The sequence below is a fragment of the Helianthus annuus genome, chromosome 17, assembly GCF_002127325.2.
Source record: "Helianthus annuus cultivar XRQ/B chromosome 17, HanXRQr2.0-SUNRISE, whole genome shotgun sequence".
Lineage (NCBI taxonomy): Eukaryota > Viridiplantae > Streptophyta > Magnoliopsida > Asterales > Asteraceae > Helianthus > Helianthus annuus.
The window spans coordinates 171,249,010-171,267,846 of record NC_035449.2 but is presented as its reverse complement, the minus strand read 5'-3'; the positions used below and the strand labels follow the sequence as shown (position 1 = coordinate 171,267,846).

Sequence of the window (18,837 nt, the reverse complement as noted above, 5' to 3'; positions counted from 1 at the left end):
TCCCCGCAAACAATTTCAACCTTGAATTATACAGCCACACCTTCTGACCCACTTCAAAGTTCTTTTTCTTGATCTTCGCATCATGAACTTTTTTAAGTTTGTCTTTGTATGCGGATGCACACTCATAGGCTTGATCTCTTATTTCCTCTATTTCATTCAATTGAAGCTTTCTCGCCCGACCCGCTTCATCGTAGTTTGCGTTTACCGTTTTAATTGCCCAATACGCCCGGTGTGCCAACTCCATAGGCAAGTGACATCCTTTCCCATAAACCATCCGATAAGGAGTGGTATCAAGTGGAGTTTTGTAAGCCGTTCGGTAGGCCCACAACGCATCGTCAAGCTTGCTTGACCAATCCTTCCGATCCGTTCTCACCGTCTTCATTAAAATCTCTTTAATTTGCCGGTTAGAAACTTCGACTTGACCACTCGTTTGCGGGTGGTATGGTGTAGCAACGCGGTGGTTCACATTGTATCTCTTGAGTAACTTCCCAAAATTGAAATTCTTGAAATGCGACCCGCCATCACTTATTATCACCCTAGGCACACCAAAACGAGCAAAAATATTAGATTGCACAAACTTACATACAACGGAGTGATCATTGGTCCTTGTGGCAATAGCTTCAATCCATTTCGACACGTAATCGACCGCCACCAAAATGTATAAAAACCCATTTGAGTTTGGGAAAGGACCCATAAAGTCAATTCCCCAAACATCAAATACTTCTACTACCAAAATCGGGTTTAACGGCATTTCATCACGTTTCGAAATACTTCCCATTCTTTGACAATTGATGCAATTCCGGGCATACTCACAAGAATCCTTGAAAATCGTAGGCCAATAAAACCCACTAGATAACACCCGATAACCCGTCTTGTTCCCACTAAAATGCCCACCACACGCCGATGAATGAGCATGAATCAAAATCTCTAGAACTTCCGTTTCGGGAACACATCTTCGTATCACTTGATCGGCCCCGATTTTGAACAAGTCGGGTTCGTCCCATATGTATTGCTTCACTTGACTAAGAAATTGTTGTCGTCTCTTCCTAGTCCAATGATTTGGCATTGCACCCTTAGCCAAATAATTAACGTAATGGGCATACCAAGGTGCAACATAAGTAGAGACGGCTAACAAGTGCTCATCGGGAAACCGTTCATTGATTTCACTTGGGTCATCAACACCTTCCAACGGGATTTGGGACAAATGATCCGCAACAACATTTTCACATCCCTTTTTGTCCCGAATCTCAAGATCGAATTCTTGTAGTAAAAGCACCCAACGAATCAACCGGGGCTTTGCATCCTTCTTTTCCATCAAATATCGGACCGCGCTATGATCCGAATACACTATCACCTTGCTTCCCCAAATATAAGATCGAAACTTGTCCAAGGCATACACCACCGCTAATAATTCTTTCTCGGTTGTGGTGTAGTTAAGTTGCGCCTCGGACAATGTTTTGCTTGCATAGTATATCACCACCGGCTTTTTATCTACCCTTTGCCCCAAAACCGCTCCAATAGTTGTATCACTAGCATCACACATAATCTCGAACGGCTTTGACCAATCCGGTGGTTGCAAAATGGGAGCCTTCACCAACTGTTCCTTCAACACATGAAACGCTTGCAAACATTCATCAGTAAAATCAAATGGAACATCTTTTAATAATAAGTTACATAAAGGTTTTGTGATTACACTAAAGCCTTTAATAAACCTTCGGTAGAACCCCGCATGTCCCAAAAAAGATCTCACCCCCTTTACATTCTTTGGTGGGGGTAAAGATGAAATTACCCGAATCTTTGCTTTGTCTACCTCCATCCCCCGGTCCGAAATGACATGCCCCAAAACAATACCCTCTTGAACCATAAAATGGCTCTTTTCCCAACTTAGTACCAAGTTTGTCTCAACGCACCTTTTTAAAACTTTTTCTAATTCATTAAGACAAGAGTCAAAACTTGGACCAAAAATGGAAAAATCGTCCATAAACACTTCAAGAGACTCCCCGACCATGTCCGAAAATATACTCATCATACATCTTTGGAACGTGGCGGGGGCGTTACATAATCCAAATGGCATTCGCCGAAAAGCAAATGTACCATATGGACATGTAAACGTGGTTTTGTGTTGGTCGTCCGGGTGAATAGCAATTTGGTTATATCCCGAATACCCATCCAAAAAGCAATAATATTTTTGACCGGAAAGTTTTTCAATTATTTGGTCAATGAAGGGTAACGGGAAATGGTCTTTTGAGGTAGCCGCGTTTAATTTGCGATAATCAATACACACTCGCCACCCGGTTACCGGGCGGGTGGCGATTTGCTCACCTTGTTCATCTTTCACTACTTGGATGCCGGAGTTTTTAGGCACTACCTGTGTCGGACTTACCCATGCACTATCCGAAATGGGGTAAATGATCCCCGCATCCAACCACTTGATGACTTCTTTCTTCACCACCTCTCTCAAATTCGGATTTAACCTTCTTTGTGTTTCACGGGTCGGCTTCGCATCCTCGCTTGTAATAATCTTGTGCATCACAATTGATGGACTAATGCCTTTTAAATCGGCTATCGTCCACCCAATTGCCGCCTTATGGGCCTTCAACACCCGCATCAATTCTTCCTCTTGAGCTACCTCCAAGTTGGAAGCAATGATTACCGGTAAGGTATCATTTTCCCCCAAAAATGCATACTTTAGGTGCTTTGGTAGCTCCTTCAACTCCACACTTGGTGGACTTTCCAAAGAAGGCTTGGTGCCCGAATCGATTTCCACCGGTAATGTATCCGTTTGGTAAGTCCATGGTGGACTTCCTTCCTTCACCGCGAGAGCTTCTTGCTCCTTCTCTTCAACCTCTAACTCGCATGTATGAACCTGCAAAGACATATCACAAACACAAGAACCCAAAATTTCTTCTTCGAACACCTTCGGGTCATAGCCATCTATTAAATCTGCCAAGAAACACTCATCACCATACACATTAGTACCGTTAGTAAAAACATTCAACCTCATTTTTCTATTACCGAATGTCATGTCAACTGTGCCATAGCGACAATCAATAATAGCATGTGCGGTGTTCAAAAATGGCCGACCCAAAATAACATTTTGTTGTTGAATTGGGTCCGCGGATGAGTAATCTAGCACAAGGAAATCAACGGGATAATAAAATTCATCAACTTTAACTATAACATCCCGTATGATACCCCGGGGAAGTTTATGAGACAAGTCGGCTAATACAACCGTTGTCTCAACCCGCTTCAATGGACCAAAATCGTATTGGTCATATAACCCCCCCGGTAGGATACTTACTCCGACTCCAAGATCCAATAATGCCCTCGTAGTTTGAAAATTTCCAACTTGAATATTTATTAAAGGCGTTCCCGGATCTTGTAACTTAGGAGGAAGGTCACCTTTCAATACCGCACTTACCCGCTCCGTCAAATCTACCAATTTAGGCACTTTTTGTTGCCTCTTTTGAGTACACAATTCCTTTAGAAATTTGGCGTAAGCGGGTACCTGTTTAATAGCTTCAAGCAAAGGAAGATTAATTTTAACCTGTTTGAAGACCTCCCACATTTCCTCTTTTTGAGGACCCCGTTTTGAAATAAAATTTTTTCTACCCGGGTCTAATAAAGCCGAAGGAAACGGTACTTCACTAGACCCCTCACCCTCATTTACTTTTTCTTTTTCTTTAATAATTTCGGGTTTTTCAAAATTGGGTTTTTTAGAAGAAACAATGGGTGGTTCGTTTTCTTCCTCACTTTCTTGACCCGTTATATCCTCAACCACCCCTTCAACCAAATCCGGTGAAGGATTGGTTTTATACTCTTTCCCACTTCTCAAAACACTCACATGATGAATATTAACATTGTTACCTCTTGACGTACCGTGAGATGGATTTACCTTAGTGTCGCTTGGTAATTGACCTTTACCCTTCTTCAATTCGGACACTTCGGTTGCAAGTTGACCCATTTGAGTGGTCAAAGTTTGGATTGCTTTGTCTCGCGCCTCATCCTTTTGTATGCGTGCGTCATCCATTTGGTTCCTCTTTTGCATCTCCGCTTGCATACTCTTCAACATTTCCATCATTTCATTTCCACCCGAAGACCCCCCTTTTTCTTGACCCGCTTGGTATTGCCTTTGGTATCCTTGGTTGTTCCCACCTCTATATCCACCTTGATTATTGTAAGGTTGGCGCGAACCATAATTCCCTTGGCTACCTTGAAAGTTCGGGTTTGATTGATTCGAAGGGTTCCCATAACGAAAATTCGGATGATTTCTCAACCCGGGGTGATAAGTGTTAGAATTCATGTTGTAATTTCTACCACCCCCTCCTTGACCTTGAATGGCATGAACTTCTTCAAATTGCCCTTCAACCATTCCTTGGCAATTTTCCGCCGCATGACCTATTTCATTACACAATGCACAAACGTCATAAATTTGATTAGAAGTTTGTATATTACCATCATCAACCGTGTGCACTTGTGTTCGAGTAACGGCCGGTCGTGCTCTCCTTGAAGCTTGAGCCTTTCTCTTTGAGGTGATCGCCATTTGTTCCAAAAATTCCCAATCCTCATGCTCATAATTTGTGCCAAAAGTTCCATTTGTGATGGACATCAAATCTCGTGCATCTTCGGCACACAACCCTTCATGAAAAGCGTTCATTAACTCCCAAAGCTCAATCCCATGGTGTGGACAATTTTTAATCATCATGTTCAAACGCTCGAATGCTTCATGGAACATTTCGCCTTGTTGTTGTTGAAAGCTTCTCAATCCTTTTCTCGCATCATTGGTCTTTTGGGCGGTATAGAATTCGTCTAAGAATGTTTGTTGCATCTCCGCCCAAGTATAAATAGATGCTGAAGGCAAAGTGTAGAACCACTTCTTTGCCTTGTCCTCCAAAGAAAATTGAAATAGTACCAACTTGATATCATCGGCCGAAAAACCTTGACTCCCAAGAGTATTGCAAATTGAGTCATAGGCTTCCAAATGGAAATAAGGCTCCTCCGTTGCTAGCCCCTTATATTTCGGCAAACTTTGTAACGAATTGGTTCTTACTTCAAAAGTTCTCCCTTGGTTGTTATGAGGAATAACCACCGGTGAAGGATTGTGCGTTATCACCGGTCTAAAATGTGCTTCAATTCCCCTTGCATTTTCCCTAAGATGCCTCCTTGGCACACCAAATCGACCTCTTGGACGAACTTGACCCATTGGCCTTTGCATGGGCCCTTGTGGTACGATTGGTTGTTGAATTGGCTTTTGAATTTGCGGTTGCACCTGTTGTGGTCGAACTTGTTGCAAAGGAACCGGACGTTGCATTTGCGGCCCTTGTGGCCTTGGCCTAATATGTTGAGGTATAAGTTGTTGTTGAACCCCACCAACATTTGGAATCACTTGTACTTGGCCTTGCGTATAACCGTACTCCCCTTGCTCTCCATCACCCCCATAACCGTATCCTTCTTCATCAAAACCTTCAAATTCCTCATAACCTTCATCATACCCATCTCCTTGAATTCCCGATGATTGCCCAAATGGAATAGTCGAGTATTGGAAACCCGATTGATTTGGTGGTCGATACGGTGTAGCATGGACAATAGACGAAATTGGTGCCATAGTATGGCTCGAATATGATGGACCCGCACCCGGGAAAAAATGGGATAATGGTGGTATAGTAGTGGAAGGGTTAAAGGTGACGGTTGGTTCTTCTTGGGTAGTAATGGGCTGTGTGGTGTTGGTTGGTGTAACCTGTTGAGGTATGGTGGGTTCGGTAGTATTTGGTGGAATGGTAGTGTTAGGTGAAGGTTGAGTGGATGTTGGTATGAATGATGAGGTAAATTCACCCGTAGTGGGTGGTGGTGGTGGTGGATCCATGTATCGAATTGGTGTAACTGGTGTTGTTGGTGAACTATTGATTGTATTTTCCCTTAGCAAAATTCTGTTTGCTCGCAAAGTTCGCTCGATTTCCGGATCAAACGCCAATGGTGATAGCTTGTGAGAGCTCCTAGTACGCATGCACCTGTAAATACCTGCACACTAACACACCTCGCGTAAACCAGAAAAATAACAAACTTAAAGCAAAAACAAAAATAACACACGTTGCGCACTACTCCCCGGCAGCGGCGCCAAAATTTGACGTGATGTCGTGGTCACGCAAATTTAATCCCAAAAACAACTATGTAAATAGTGGTAAGCGGGTATCGAACACAGAGAGTTTGTGGAAAATGTGTTATTTGAAAGTTATCTAAGTTAACTAAAATTAAACTAATTGCAAGAAAAATAAAATTCACGAGTTGTTTTGATTTGATTGGTTTTAAAAACTAAGATTAATTAACTAATTTGCGAAATGAAACTTGAAGTTGTAAACAATTGAGAAATAAACGACTATCTTGTGTATCCGGTTTGCTTCAACTTTTGTGTTAATCATTTAACTAGAAAGAACTACATAGACATAGTTCATGCATAAACAATTGCAGTGATGAAAGGGGACGAAGTACTCAGATTCCGAGAACGTGAGGTTATCACCCGATGATCAATCAACCCTTACCCAAACCTAACTATACCCATGATATCCCGATTGCCAACGGCACCAAGAACGTATGGTTTCTAATTAGTTTAAAATAAGAATCAACCTGTTACTAACAATCGATTACACACCATAACAATCAATTTAAATGAAAAGAGATTGATATTCTAGAAATGCAAATAAGAACACAAAAGTCTAAACAAACCTTCACCACAAGATAGTCATTAAAGTACCTAGCCACTCATGGCTTTAACACACATCATGACAAAATAGAAATAACAATGTTCACAAGTTCCACCAACAAAGACAAGACCAGAATTTAGTGCCAAGATTGTTCCCCAAATGATTCTAGTGAAAAGATTATGCAAAAGATGTGTTCCCAAGCCTTCAAGACTCTAATTTATGCTCCCAAGTCGTGTTCCATTCAGGTGTAACCGAAGACCCATGATGAGGACCCTTAAAGCTCCATAAAACGGCCAATTAATGCAGGAGTTACCAATTTGGAACAATCGGCGCCGTAAGCTACGGCGCCTGCCGTAGCTTACGCCACCCAGCGAACAATACTCCTTCCATCAGCACCGTAAGGTACGGCAGGAGGCCGTAGCTTACGGTGAGCAGTGAACCTTTACGCCGCTTTGCTCCTGTCTTACGGCGGACAATTTGGCACTTCTTTGGGTGCCGTAGCCTACGGCAGAGGCCGTAGGTTACGGCCTTGAATGACTTTTTGCTCTCGTTTCCTTTGTTTCCCTTTGGTTCCCACACATTTCGATCACACCAGCCTCTAGCACCCTTCAAGCCCTCTAAAAGCTGCATCTTGTACACTTTAACACCTGCACCACCATTAACTTGTGATTACCTAATTCACGCGAATAACCGGATAAAATGTAGAATGTGCGTTAAGTTTAAGCCTTTTAAGGGTTGTCCTACGGACCACCCGTCAATGTTGTAATTAGATTAGTTAGAAAGTACGAGGACCGGAAGCGACAAGATGAAAGTTTGAAACCTACAAACTAAAGGGATCGACATCTCTCTGGTCGCACCCCTTCAGATTGGCGGCAACGGGAACAGACAAAAGGGACGTGATTCTTCAAGGCACCTCTTCAAGATCAATCTCAACCACAAGTTCAAGAGTCGCAACCGTTCGTGAAGAGATACGTCTTTACAATCGCATCTATTCGTATAGTATATATAGGGTTCAAGTATGTCAATTGTAATCATCACTTTTCATTCAATACAAGCAAGTTTATTATTCTTTGATTCTCAGTTATTTTATTTTCAAACCTGTGATTTGCAAGTTCGAATACCAACACTTATGATTATTGATGTGTATTTTATAATACTAACACCCTTGTTGTATTTGGCTAGAAAAATTGAACTTTTCTTTTCTCCTTAATAAATTCTTGAACCACCAAGTGAGGAGGAGGTTTCTCTGATTCTGAAAAGTTTTGGACAACTATATTTTAACATGTTTTATAGGAGTTTACATTGTCACGTACTTGTATCATTCTTGTGTTTTTGCAGTTGCTGCATGAAAGATTGGATAATATGTGCTAAAAGTGAGATTGTGAGCTAGCTTGAAAAAATTGAAGCAGCCTCAGCTGCATGAAAGGAGTAAGGAGTAAGTATGAATGATCTTTATGTGTGAATGTGTGATTAACCATTTAATAAACATGTCATATTTTGGTTGACAAGCTTAATCCTGTTAATTAAACGTATTGTATTTGGGTCAACACGTTTAACCCATTTTATTAAACAGGTCGACCTCTTGACATGTTCAAAAGTTAGAATAAAAAAATCAAAAAGAAAAAATAATAGGTCAAACCGCAACCCATTTTAACCGTTTATAAGCAAATTGATTCGGGTTAAATTTATTTTTGATTGGCCAAATTGGTTAAGCTTAAATGACTAACTAAACAGGAAATGGGCCAAATTCATTCATATTGTATTTTTTAACATATGAGTTACATTTCAGGTTCAATAAAACGACTAAAAGAACTGCTTGCAGATCTGTCGAATATTTGTTTTGTTGATTTATAATTGTTGAAATATGAATGAACAAATTGCTTTCGAAAAGGATAAATAATGTGAGATTCCATGGGTTTAGGGTTTGAAGTTTGAACAGAGTTGGTACTGAACTCTGCTACTTATTAAGAGTTTAAAATTTCAATTTTAATTCTGGTAATCTCTATGATCGTGGGTGGATGAAATGTGGGACATTAATGTTTTTTTAATGTGTTACACACATTGAGTTAGTTACTTTTTTTTTAACGGCAAGGAACGACGTGCCAACCACCGTAACACCGAGCGCTGTGACCAAGGTTGACTACTCGACCGCTGCCAGCCCCTTGGCTCTCCCAGATGCGTGGAAACCCGACATCGAGTTACTAATCCAAGAGGTTAAGAACAAAAAGTGTCCCAATATTTGAATTTTATGCCAGCCATTTTAGATCATTGGGTACATGAGTTAATTTGTTGCTTCAAAAGTGAGTACCAAAGCATTTACTTGCTAAAGTACTAGTACGTATGCTATAACCAACCCTTCTTTAATGCCTTTAAACTCCACTTCTGTTACTTCACATTACTTTCATAAATACTTTGACCATGGTCAACAACAGTCATAATCTCATAAATTCATCATTTTATCCAAAACTTCTGATAATCCATGTAAACATACATGGTGCAGAACATCATATATCGTAGCGGCTAATTATCAAAAATATCCCACTACAAACAATAAATAAAAGTTTATATGAAATAGACAAAGATCAATGCAGTTGGTAACTACACTCTTGGCTGGAGTTGACCCTCATTGGCTAGCTTGAAAAGGTGAGCTTGGGCCGCTGCCGCCTGATTCGAGACTAGTGCAGCCACGAAACTTTCTACCACATCGTTGGTTGCGAACGGGAAGTTCGGGTTTACCATAGAGTTGAGCAAAGAAGCGGTTCCTTCACGGTAAAGTGCACCAATGCCATCGGTTCTGGTGTTTGAAAGTGCGTTCTGAAAGCTCATGTCTGAGCCGAACCCGGGAATGCTGCCTAGCCCCAAGAGTGGGCCGAATGTGCTACGCCACCAGTTGCATAGATCTGGGATCAAGTTTGGGTGTGTCCTCCAGAAACTGTATGTGTAATGATTCATAATATAGGATATGGTTAGATTTTGCACTTTCAGGTGTAAAATTAATAAATTTTGTCCCTTTTAAGTACCAATATTGTTTTAAATTTTGGCTCGTGATATAATTTGAATTTTATAAAAAAATTACCTACTTAAATGTGTATGTTTTTCAGGGACCTCATCCAGGCCAAGACAGACATGGATATTTCACCAATGATTTTTTTTTTTTTTTTTTTTTTTTTTTGTGTGTTTTCAAAATGAAGAGGTATGATCCCAAATCACCAGTAGTCCGACTATCTGTATTTGAACTGTTTTCATTTGAACCGACACCAAAAACCGGATTGAGGTGGTCGGTGGGATTTCAACTTTTTTTTAATGCTTTTTTGTTTTTTTTTTTTTTTCCAAAATATCATTAAACCATTAATTTACTATTTTAAACTCTATTTTTTTTCTTTTGACCTCAAAACTCAAAAAAAACTAGTATATTTATATTTTATCTCAAAAATCATTATATATTTATATTTCAATTTTTTTAATAACGTATCGCTTCATCATTCATCAGTTTTAGAGAGGGCTATAGGCCACTTTCTCTGGTCCGACCAGTAAACCAATAACGCCCTTGGTTCACTGAGCTGCCCGTGTATAACAGGAGTTTGTACACTATAAACGATATAATGATTGACTTACTCGCATGTGCCACCAAAGAATGGTATATTTGGGAAAAACGGAGGTGATCGGAACACGTCACCAGGCGGAGGAGGGGGTAGACCGTGGGGTGGTGGGTGATCTGGGGTGAGACGATGGAGTGGTGCGCTTGGGGTGTGGTGGTGGAGTGGTGTGCTTGGGGTGTGGCGGTGGGGTGATGTAGTAAGGAGTGGTGGACGGAGAGTCAGTAGGAGGAGTGGACGGTGGGGTGGTTGTAGAAGGTGGAGGATAATAATGTCCAGAGGGTGGTGGGGTGGTTGTAGAAGGTGGGGGGTAGTAGTGGTATCCAGATTGTGGTGGTGGGGAACGGTTGTGATGCTCACTTGGGGAGGGTGCTGCTACAGGTCTAACAAGAGTAGAATTTGACGGGTCTTTGCAACCGGTTGGTGATGGAGGAGTGCCACTAGGGGAATTTCCTCCGCTGGGAGGTGGTGGAGTGGGGTCACCATAGGCACTAGATGATGGTGGTGGTGTTGATGGTGGTGGTGGTGGTGATGGTGGTGATGGTGGTGATGGTGGTGGTGGTGGTGGTGATGGTGATAATGGTGGTGATGGTGGTGGTGGTGATGGTGATGGTGGTGGTGGTGTTCCACAGTTAGTTGGTGGTTTGTCTTCATGGTGGTGGTGGTGAGGTGGTGTATGATCAACCGGTGGTGTGTTGCCGCCGCCTAACGGTGGGTTGTTTGATTGATCCGGCGGTGGATTTTGGTATGAAACTGCAAACAAACCACCGTAAATCAATAATAAAAAAAATAACAAGGTATAAGAGTAGATAGAAATAGGATACTCTACTGTTAAAAAAACACACAAATTTTACAAGATTTATGACATAATATTTTATTAACTTTTACCCGGGGAAGGATTATCTGCATGAGCTGGCGGTGGATTTGAAACTACAAACAGACGTTACAAAAATAAAAAATAATAAATAAAAAAACCATAAATTAAAGAATCATAAAAAAACGTATGTCAGATTTTACAAACAAATAAACACACGTTCACACACACACACACCTGCGGGTGGATCATTTACATGAGCTGGTGGTGCATTTTGGTAAGGAACTACAAACAAACAAAAATATAAATCAGGTATTAGAAAAATGCCAAATTAAGGTCTTACCAAAAAAAAAAAAAAAAAAAAAAAAAAAAAAAAAAAAGCCAAAACAAAATCATCACTAAAAATTTGTGAACTTTTTGGTTTAGTTTTGCAATGTGAACATATTCAAAAATGTTCACTTGCCACGTTAATATCACTAGAAACAAAATCCAAAAACCTCTTAGAAACACTTATATTTTTGCTAAAATACGAAAGAAAAAAGAATTTTAATTTTACTAGACTCATCAGTCAAAATCTTTAAACTTTTACGTACCAACTGGTGGATCATTTGCATGAGCAGGCGGTGGATTTTGATAAGAAACAGCAAACAAATTCCACAAATCAATAATATAGCAAAAGGGTACATTAAAATGTTACAGAAACCACTTTCATAAAATTCATCACACAAAATCTCTAAACTTTCTAAACCTTTTACCGAGCAACTTTACCGAATTGAACCTTCACCGACTCGGTGAGAGGGAGGGAAAGGGGAGAGAGATGGATGTGTGGTGGGGTCGATTTCTTCTCAACTAATCACACATTTTTCTTTTTTTCTTAAATAGTTTACCTAAACCCTATTAGGTAAACCAGCACCAACGTTTTTGAGCATTAGGTAAACAATTTAGGTGAATTGACGTGTCACTGTCTGATTTGGTGAATGGGGAGTTTACCTATTCCAAATAGGTATTCACCCTAAGAAACTACGTTACAAACAAATCCCATAAATCAAGAATCAACAAAAGAATGCATAACATTCTATAAGAAAAAATCACAAAGAATAAAATATCATCATTCAGAAGTTAAAGTTTATACCAATGGAAGGAGGAGAAGCATCTGCGTATGGAGTATAGTAAAAGTAGATGTTTTTCTCATCTTGAAAGCTTGAAGAAGCAGCACAAAAACCAGCAGCAAATACCCATAAAAGAAAAGTTTGTAGGTTTTTGGTTGTCCCCATTTTTGAGTCAAGAAATGGTGTGGGGAATGGTTATGATTTAAGTCATATATATATAGCAAAAAAGAAAGATGGAGGTATGGTAATATAGTAAATTAAAGCAAATGAGGTATGTGGTTGTTGATTCTTTGTTGCCTGCATTTAAGATGCTATTGATTGCTCACTATAATTTTTTTTTTTTTTTTGAAAGGTTAACTTCATTAAAAAAACCGAACCTGAAAACCGGGACGGACAAACAAAACAAGACTTACATATTCACAAATTTACACCAATCTCCCCAATCAAAACTACCATTCTTGACTCTATATTTGAACCAATAGAAACTAACTACCATAATCTCACTAAACACTTCTTCAATGCTACTTTTTTTGTCGTTAAACCTCAAGTTGTTTCTAGCCTTCCAAAGCACCCAACACGCGGAGAGAACGATACCATGAATGGCTTTCCGCTCCACCGACCTTCTTATTCCGAACTTATGAATCTCGACCAGGTCTCTAAACGAAAAAATAAAAAACCTCGGAATCCTACACCAAAAACTAATCTTTTCCCACACACCCAAGGCTAGGGGACAAACCGTAAAAATGTGAGTCACCGAATCCAGGCCTTCATTACAGAATTTACACCCATCGTCAATCAGAACCATACCTCTTTTTTCAAGAGCCTCCACCGTAGGAATCCTATTCATCTCCGCACGCGACGCGAAAATGTTACATTTCTTTGGAACCCATTTACTCCACTTCGTAACGTATCGATTGCTGAAGTCGCGGCTGGACACGATGGAGCGTTTCACTGCCGCTACCGAGAACTCAACCGAATCGGAACCCAGCCATTTCCACCTATCGGAACCAGCCGAAAGCGAGACCGTCGCCACAGCCGCCCTAAGCGACTCCCACTCACCCAACTCTTCGGTGGTGTCCGGGTCGTGCCTCCAGAGCCAAAGGCCTTCGCCACCGAGACGATCTAAAACACTACAATTCTTCACCACCTCCAACTTGAAAAGAGCGGGGAATTTTTCTTTTAAAGGAACATTATCAAGCCACGGGTCAAGCCAAAAAAGAATACTGTCCCCTTTCCCCACCACTCCCTTGCATAAATTCCGCAACGGGATATTGTCGAACAACGGACGTTTCAAGACTGAGACAATGTTGTTCCAAACCCCACCGTACCCCTTTTTTACGGGAAGAAAATCCCAATCCGACTTACCGTCATGAAGAGCATTAATAACCTTAACCCACAAACTGCCTTGGTCATTCTTGAATCTCCACCCCCATTTAGACAAAAGAGCCGTGTTGATGTCTTTAAGATGCTGAAGACCCAAACCGCCCATGTTAACCGGCGAAGCGACCCTTTCCAAGCAACCCAATGGACTTTCTTCACCTCCGAATTTCCTCCCCAAAGGAATTTTCTAATAAGAGCCTCCAGATCATTAATAACCTTGACGGGGGCTCGATACAAAGAAAAATAATAGCACGGGAGACTTTCTAGCACCGAGCGAATCAGAACGACTCTTCCTCCAATCGAAAGAAGCGAAGCCTTCCAGAGCGAAAGACGCTTCTCAAACACATCAACCACTGGTTGCCAATTTATCGTCCGGTTCATGTTAGACCCCACACGGAGGCCTAGAAATTTAAACGGGAACGTATCCACTTTGCAGCCAACAAAATCCGCCATACTTTCAACCTCAACCGGCTGCACCCCCACCCCCACCAAATTCGACTTATTTAAGTTAATTCTGAGGCCCGAGCACACGTGAAAGCATTTGAGAATTCTAACCAAATTTTTGATATTCTCGATATCCCAGTCTCCCATTAAAATCGCATCGTCGGCATAAAACAAATGAGAAACGATCGGACCCCCGTTCGGGAGGGGAACTCCCTTGAAAATCCCTAAACTACAGGCTTTATTCACCATGCAAGAAAGAGCTTCCATGGCGATGACAAAGAGGAAAGGAGAAATAGGATCGCCCTGACGCATACCTTTGTGACATTTGAACTCGAAAGTCGGGGATCCATTAACCAACACCGAGGCCCTAGCTGAAGACAAAACACCCTTAATCCAAGAGCACCACTTACTAGGAAATCCCATCTGGTCTAACACATCCAACACGAAATTCCAGTTAATGTTATCATACGCTTTCTCAAAATCGACCTTGAGAAAGAAAACCTTTTTCCTCGTCTTTTTGGACCAATTCTGAATTTCATTGACGATAAGAGGACCGTCCAGTATGGAACGGCCACCAATGAAAGCAGACTGAGACTTGGTAATGATCGCATCCAACACCCTTTTGAGCCTATTCGCCAGGATCTTCGAAATCACCTTATTAACTATTCCCACCAAACTGATCGGTCGGTAGTCATTTAACCCGATAGGGTCAATAACTTTGGGAATCAACGCTATAAAAGAAGAGCCACACCCCGTGTTTATTATACCGTTGGAGTGAAAATCAGCCATTATACTAACCAAATCATCTTCAAAGAAATTCCAGAAACGCTTGATGAAACGAAAGTTAATGCCGTTAGGACCCGGAGCCTTATCATCACCACATTCAAACACCGCATTTTTAATTTCTTCCTTACTGAACCGAGCAACCAACATCAATGACTCATCATACGAGATCTTACATACGTCTTCGCAAATAAGGCGAGGCCGATTAACCCATTCCTCCACGAATTTTGATTTAAAAAACCCATAGACTTCCTTTTTGATAAGCGACGGTTTAGACACCCAAGAACCATTTACCTCTAACCCGTGAATAGAGTTGGAAGCTTTCCTGCAATTGACCATGGCGTGGAAGAATTTGGAGTTCTCATCTCCGTCCTTGACCCACTTAGCTCTCGATCTTTGTCTAAGGTCACTGCTTTTCCGCTCTTCTTCCTCCTTTAAAACTTTTTTACTTTCAATAAGAATCCACTCCTCCTCTTCGGTAAGATTCCTACCCGACAAGATCTCCTGAATATCTTCGAGATCCGCCAAGGCAACCGACACATCTTCCGAGTTCTTTTTCAACATCTCATCCCTCCAAATTCTAACATCAGCTCTAAGAATGCCCAATTTTTTCATGAGGCGGATGTCCGGAGGACCTGAGACCCCGGGGTCCTTCAACAAAGCCGAGACCACCACTTCCCTAAAACCCGATTTATCATACCAAGAGTCAAACAACCGGAAAGGTTTAGGCCCAAAATTAGCTAACTCAGTCTTCAATATAATCGGGCAGTGATCAGAAAGAAACGAGGACACCGCATCCACACTCGCTTCAGGCCAGGAGCTGAAGAACCCTGAATTAACAAGGAATCTGTCAAGTTTGCTATGCTTCCTACCGTCCGGCGATGAGTACGTGAATTTTTTGCCTCTCATATTATACTCAATAAGCCCCGCATCAAAAATGAAGCTGTTAAAGTTGGAGGCACATAACGTTTTGAATGAGCAATTCTTTCTCTCCTCCCGAAACCTAACCGCATTAAAATCGCCCGTCAAAACGCACAAACCGTTCCAAGCCGATATAACCTGAGTAAGCTCATCCCACAGAGATTTTTTGGCCACAACACTCTGAGGAGCGTACACATTAATAAAACTCAGCATCAAACCACTACCTGACAGTTGACCTGTAATCTGGAGAAAGTTCCTGTTCTTAACCACACCAGACAGCCGAAAAACAGACGGATCCCATATACATAATAACCCCCCGGATAACCCAACAGAATCAACACTCTCGAATCCAAACGACCTGTTACCCCAGAATCCCGCAACCACTTCCGAACTAATAGAGGAAACTTTCGTCTCTTGAAAAGCCATAAAAGAGATCCCGTGTTTGGATTTCAAATTCTTAACCCATCTTTGTTTTTCCATACCCCCGATCCCACGAACATTAAACGATAAGAAATTCATAACTCCACTGCATTAATACCTGAGGAACCAATGATTTTGCTGGCCTGCTCCAGCATCTGGCCAAATTCAACTCCCACCTGAGCACTGATATTGATGGTGTCTTCGATCTCCTTCTCCACGGCATTACCTGAACCCCGTATCTCCTCATTCAGACCCTTGATGTGGCATCCCGGAAGTTGCGAATCGTCCACCAAAGTGTCCGCAGACTGAGCCTGAGAGTTGAGATCCAGGGGAGTGCGATTAAGTCTGGAAGTAAACCCCACGAAACCAAAACCAGGGGCTTCGTCATCAACGAGGGCCCTAGACCTTTTCTTGGGCCTTGATTCCACCGGTGAGTTAATATTCACAGATTGGGCTTGTGGTCTCGAAGCTCTTTGTCCCAACGTAAGTTTCCTTCTGGGCCGGCCCACTTTCTCACCTGATCCACTTTTAAAAACTCCTTCAACCTCGGGTCCCACCCCAACAGACTTCAGATGGGGACCAGGAACATCAACCGGCATGTCTTCTCTCTCCTCATAACTACCTTCTACATCGCATTCATTATTCCCATGCACCTTGGAACCATCTACATGGGAACTCGAACCCTTCTCCACCGGCGACTGCTCAGCTCCCCCGAATCCATCCGTCGCTTGAGTTTCCACATTCTCGTCATCGCCGGAGAATTGCATATCATCTACCGGAGAGAATTCCGAGGACGAAGATCCATCAGAACTGGACTCGGAGAGACGCCGAAGACAGTCTGGCACCCAGACCTCGTGATCTTCCTCAACCCCGATTCTAAACGATCTGTTTTTCCATCTCAAAACTACTTCATCCTTCATCAAACGTGAATGGCTTACCAGCACCCCAACCCTGAGAAACGACAGGTCGTAGTCATCCTCGAACGACTTTGGCACATGAAGAACCTTGCCAAACAACTCACCAACCTGGCTCAGAACATCAGAATCTAACAAGTGCAGTGGAACTCCACTCAACTTCAACCATGCAACCCTTTCGAGAGGGAGTGTCTGACCTCTCCAAGGATCTAGCTTAGTGAACCAAGGTTCCCAAATATTCTTGTGCTCCAAAAACCGATTCACCGACTCTTCATCATGAAACGAAACTAACAGAGATAGGCCACCAAGGTATTGTACATTGGCAACAGTGATCTTGGCGATATTGAGGAGCCTATCAATGTCAACCAGGGTTTCCAGATTTGCTGTTCTACCCACCACCGCCAACCCGTGACAATCCCTAAACGCCTCCACCCTATCGGGAACCACAATGACCTTCTCAACGGATCTCGGTTCAGAAGCCAAATTATCCACATGAATCCCATTGAGACCACTCCCAAGAGTAGACGTCCCAACTACATCCCTGTAACTTCTACCACCCCTGACTGAGAACCTACCCCCACCAATATTCTGTCCGACTGAACAATTATTATGCACCGGACCTTCCTTCTCGACTGCTACCCCCGAATTCTCCGCAGCAAACCTAGCCACATTAATCTTGAGCTTGAAATCTCCCATCCTAACCCCTCCAAGGTTCCTCAACAACTCCTGTTTGTCCCTGACTCCTGAAAACGATACGAAACCAAACCTGCTTCCATGTTTATCCCTCTTCCTTGCAACATACGTACCAGCAACCGCCCCAAAACTATCCAAGCATCTCCTGAGGTCCCAAGGAGTACAGCCCTCAGGGAGATTCGTGACGAAGAGCTTGACCATACTACCGAACAGGTTACTTCTATCCGCCATACGAGAGAGAACCGGACAAGCACCACAACTAGAACTCCACACGAAGAAGTGTTAACGGGATTCGAACCAGTCTAGCTGAACCTATACTAGATAGTCGCGACCGATATCAGACCCGCTAAGCCAACCGGTGAAGAGCGGTCGAAGGCACCGAGGAAAAAGATGGAAAAACGAAAGAGAACCCGACCCCGGAGGCGAATGGAAACACCAGCAAGTGACTTAGAATGACGGGTCAAGCCAGAACTTCCGGCGACCCCGCACGCTAAATCCGGCCTTACCGTGATCGTCGAGCCACCGGCGGACGAGAGAAGGAAGACAAAGAGTTGATTGCTCACTATATACTTCTCACAAGTTTAACCAAAGGTTTTGACATTGTTTCAATTATTAATACAACAAAAATATGTGCACATATCTATACATTTAATCTTCAATTTTTATTAATTAGGATTGACTTCTTTTCTCATAAGCTTCAAATTTAGAGGTTTTTAGAACTTAGAGTTGACTTTTGTTACTCAATATCTTCAATTATATTAACTAGTTTTTGCCATCCGCGCTTTGCGGCAGAAAAGCGTCGCATATCACCGATCTAGTGGACCGTGTTTTTAGTTCATGACGACATCAATACGGTACTCGCAGCTAGTATAGCAAACGAAAGAGAAACGCAAAAAATAAAGTCGTGATGTATCAAAACGATGTTGTCACATTGTTTACGTGTATTGAAACATATAGAAATGAATATCAATTTGGTTTCGTAGTGCCAACTCCGGTAAAAAGCCAAAATAAAAAGTTCATTTTATAACTCAAATCGAAAGACCATTTTATACGAATATAAAACTT

The 18,837-nt window shown here is 42.0% G+C and overlaps 1 protein-coding gene and 1 non-coding gene across 2 annotated transcripts; one reads left to right on the top strand and one right to left on the bottom strand.

Moving 5' to 3' along the window:
• The first annotated feature begins 4,673 nt into the window (after positions 1–4,673).
• Positions 4,674–4,779, top strand: LOC118489518. Its single transcript, XR_004887538.1, has one exon. It is a non-coding gene; the product is annotated as a small nucleolar RNA R71 (small nucleolar RNA).
• Positions 4,780–9,138: 4,359 nt separating this feature from the next.
• On the bottom strand, positions 9,139–12,382 carry LOC110925220 (extensin-1-like). The gene is made up of 5 exons (XM_022169186.2): positions 12,241–12,382; positions 11,346–11,393; positions 11,183–11,224; positions 10,314–11,047; positions 9,139–9,630 (listed from the first exon to the last, which is right to left on the bottom strand). Exons 1-4 carry the CDS (start codon positions 12,380–12,382, stop codon positions 10,371–10,373), a joined length of 909 nt encoding a protein of 302 aa, XP_022024878.2. The 3' UTR covers positions 9,139–9,630; positions 10,314–10,370.
• Between the last annotated feature and the right edge of the window lie 6,455 nt (positions 12,383–18,837).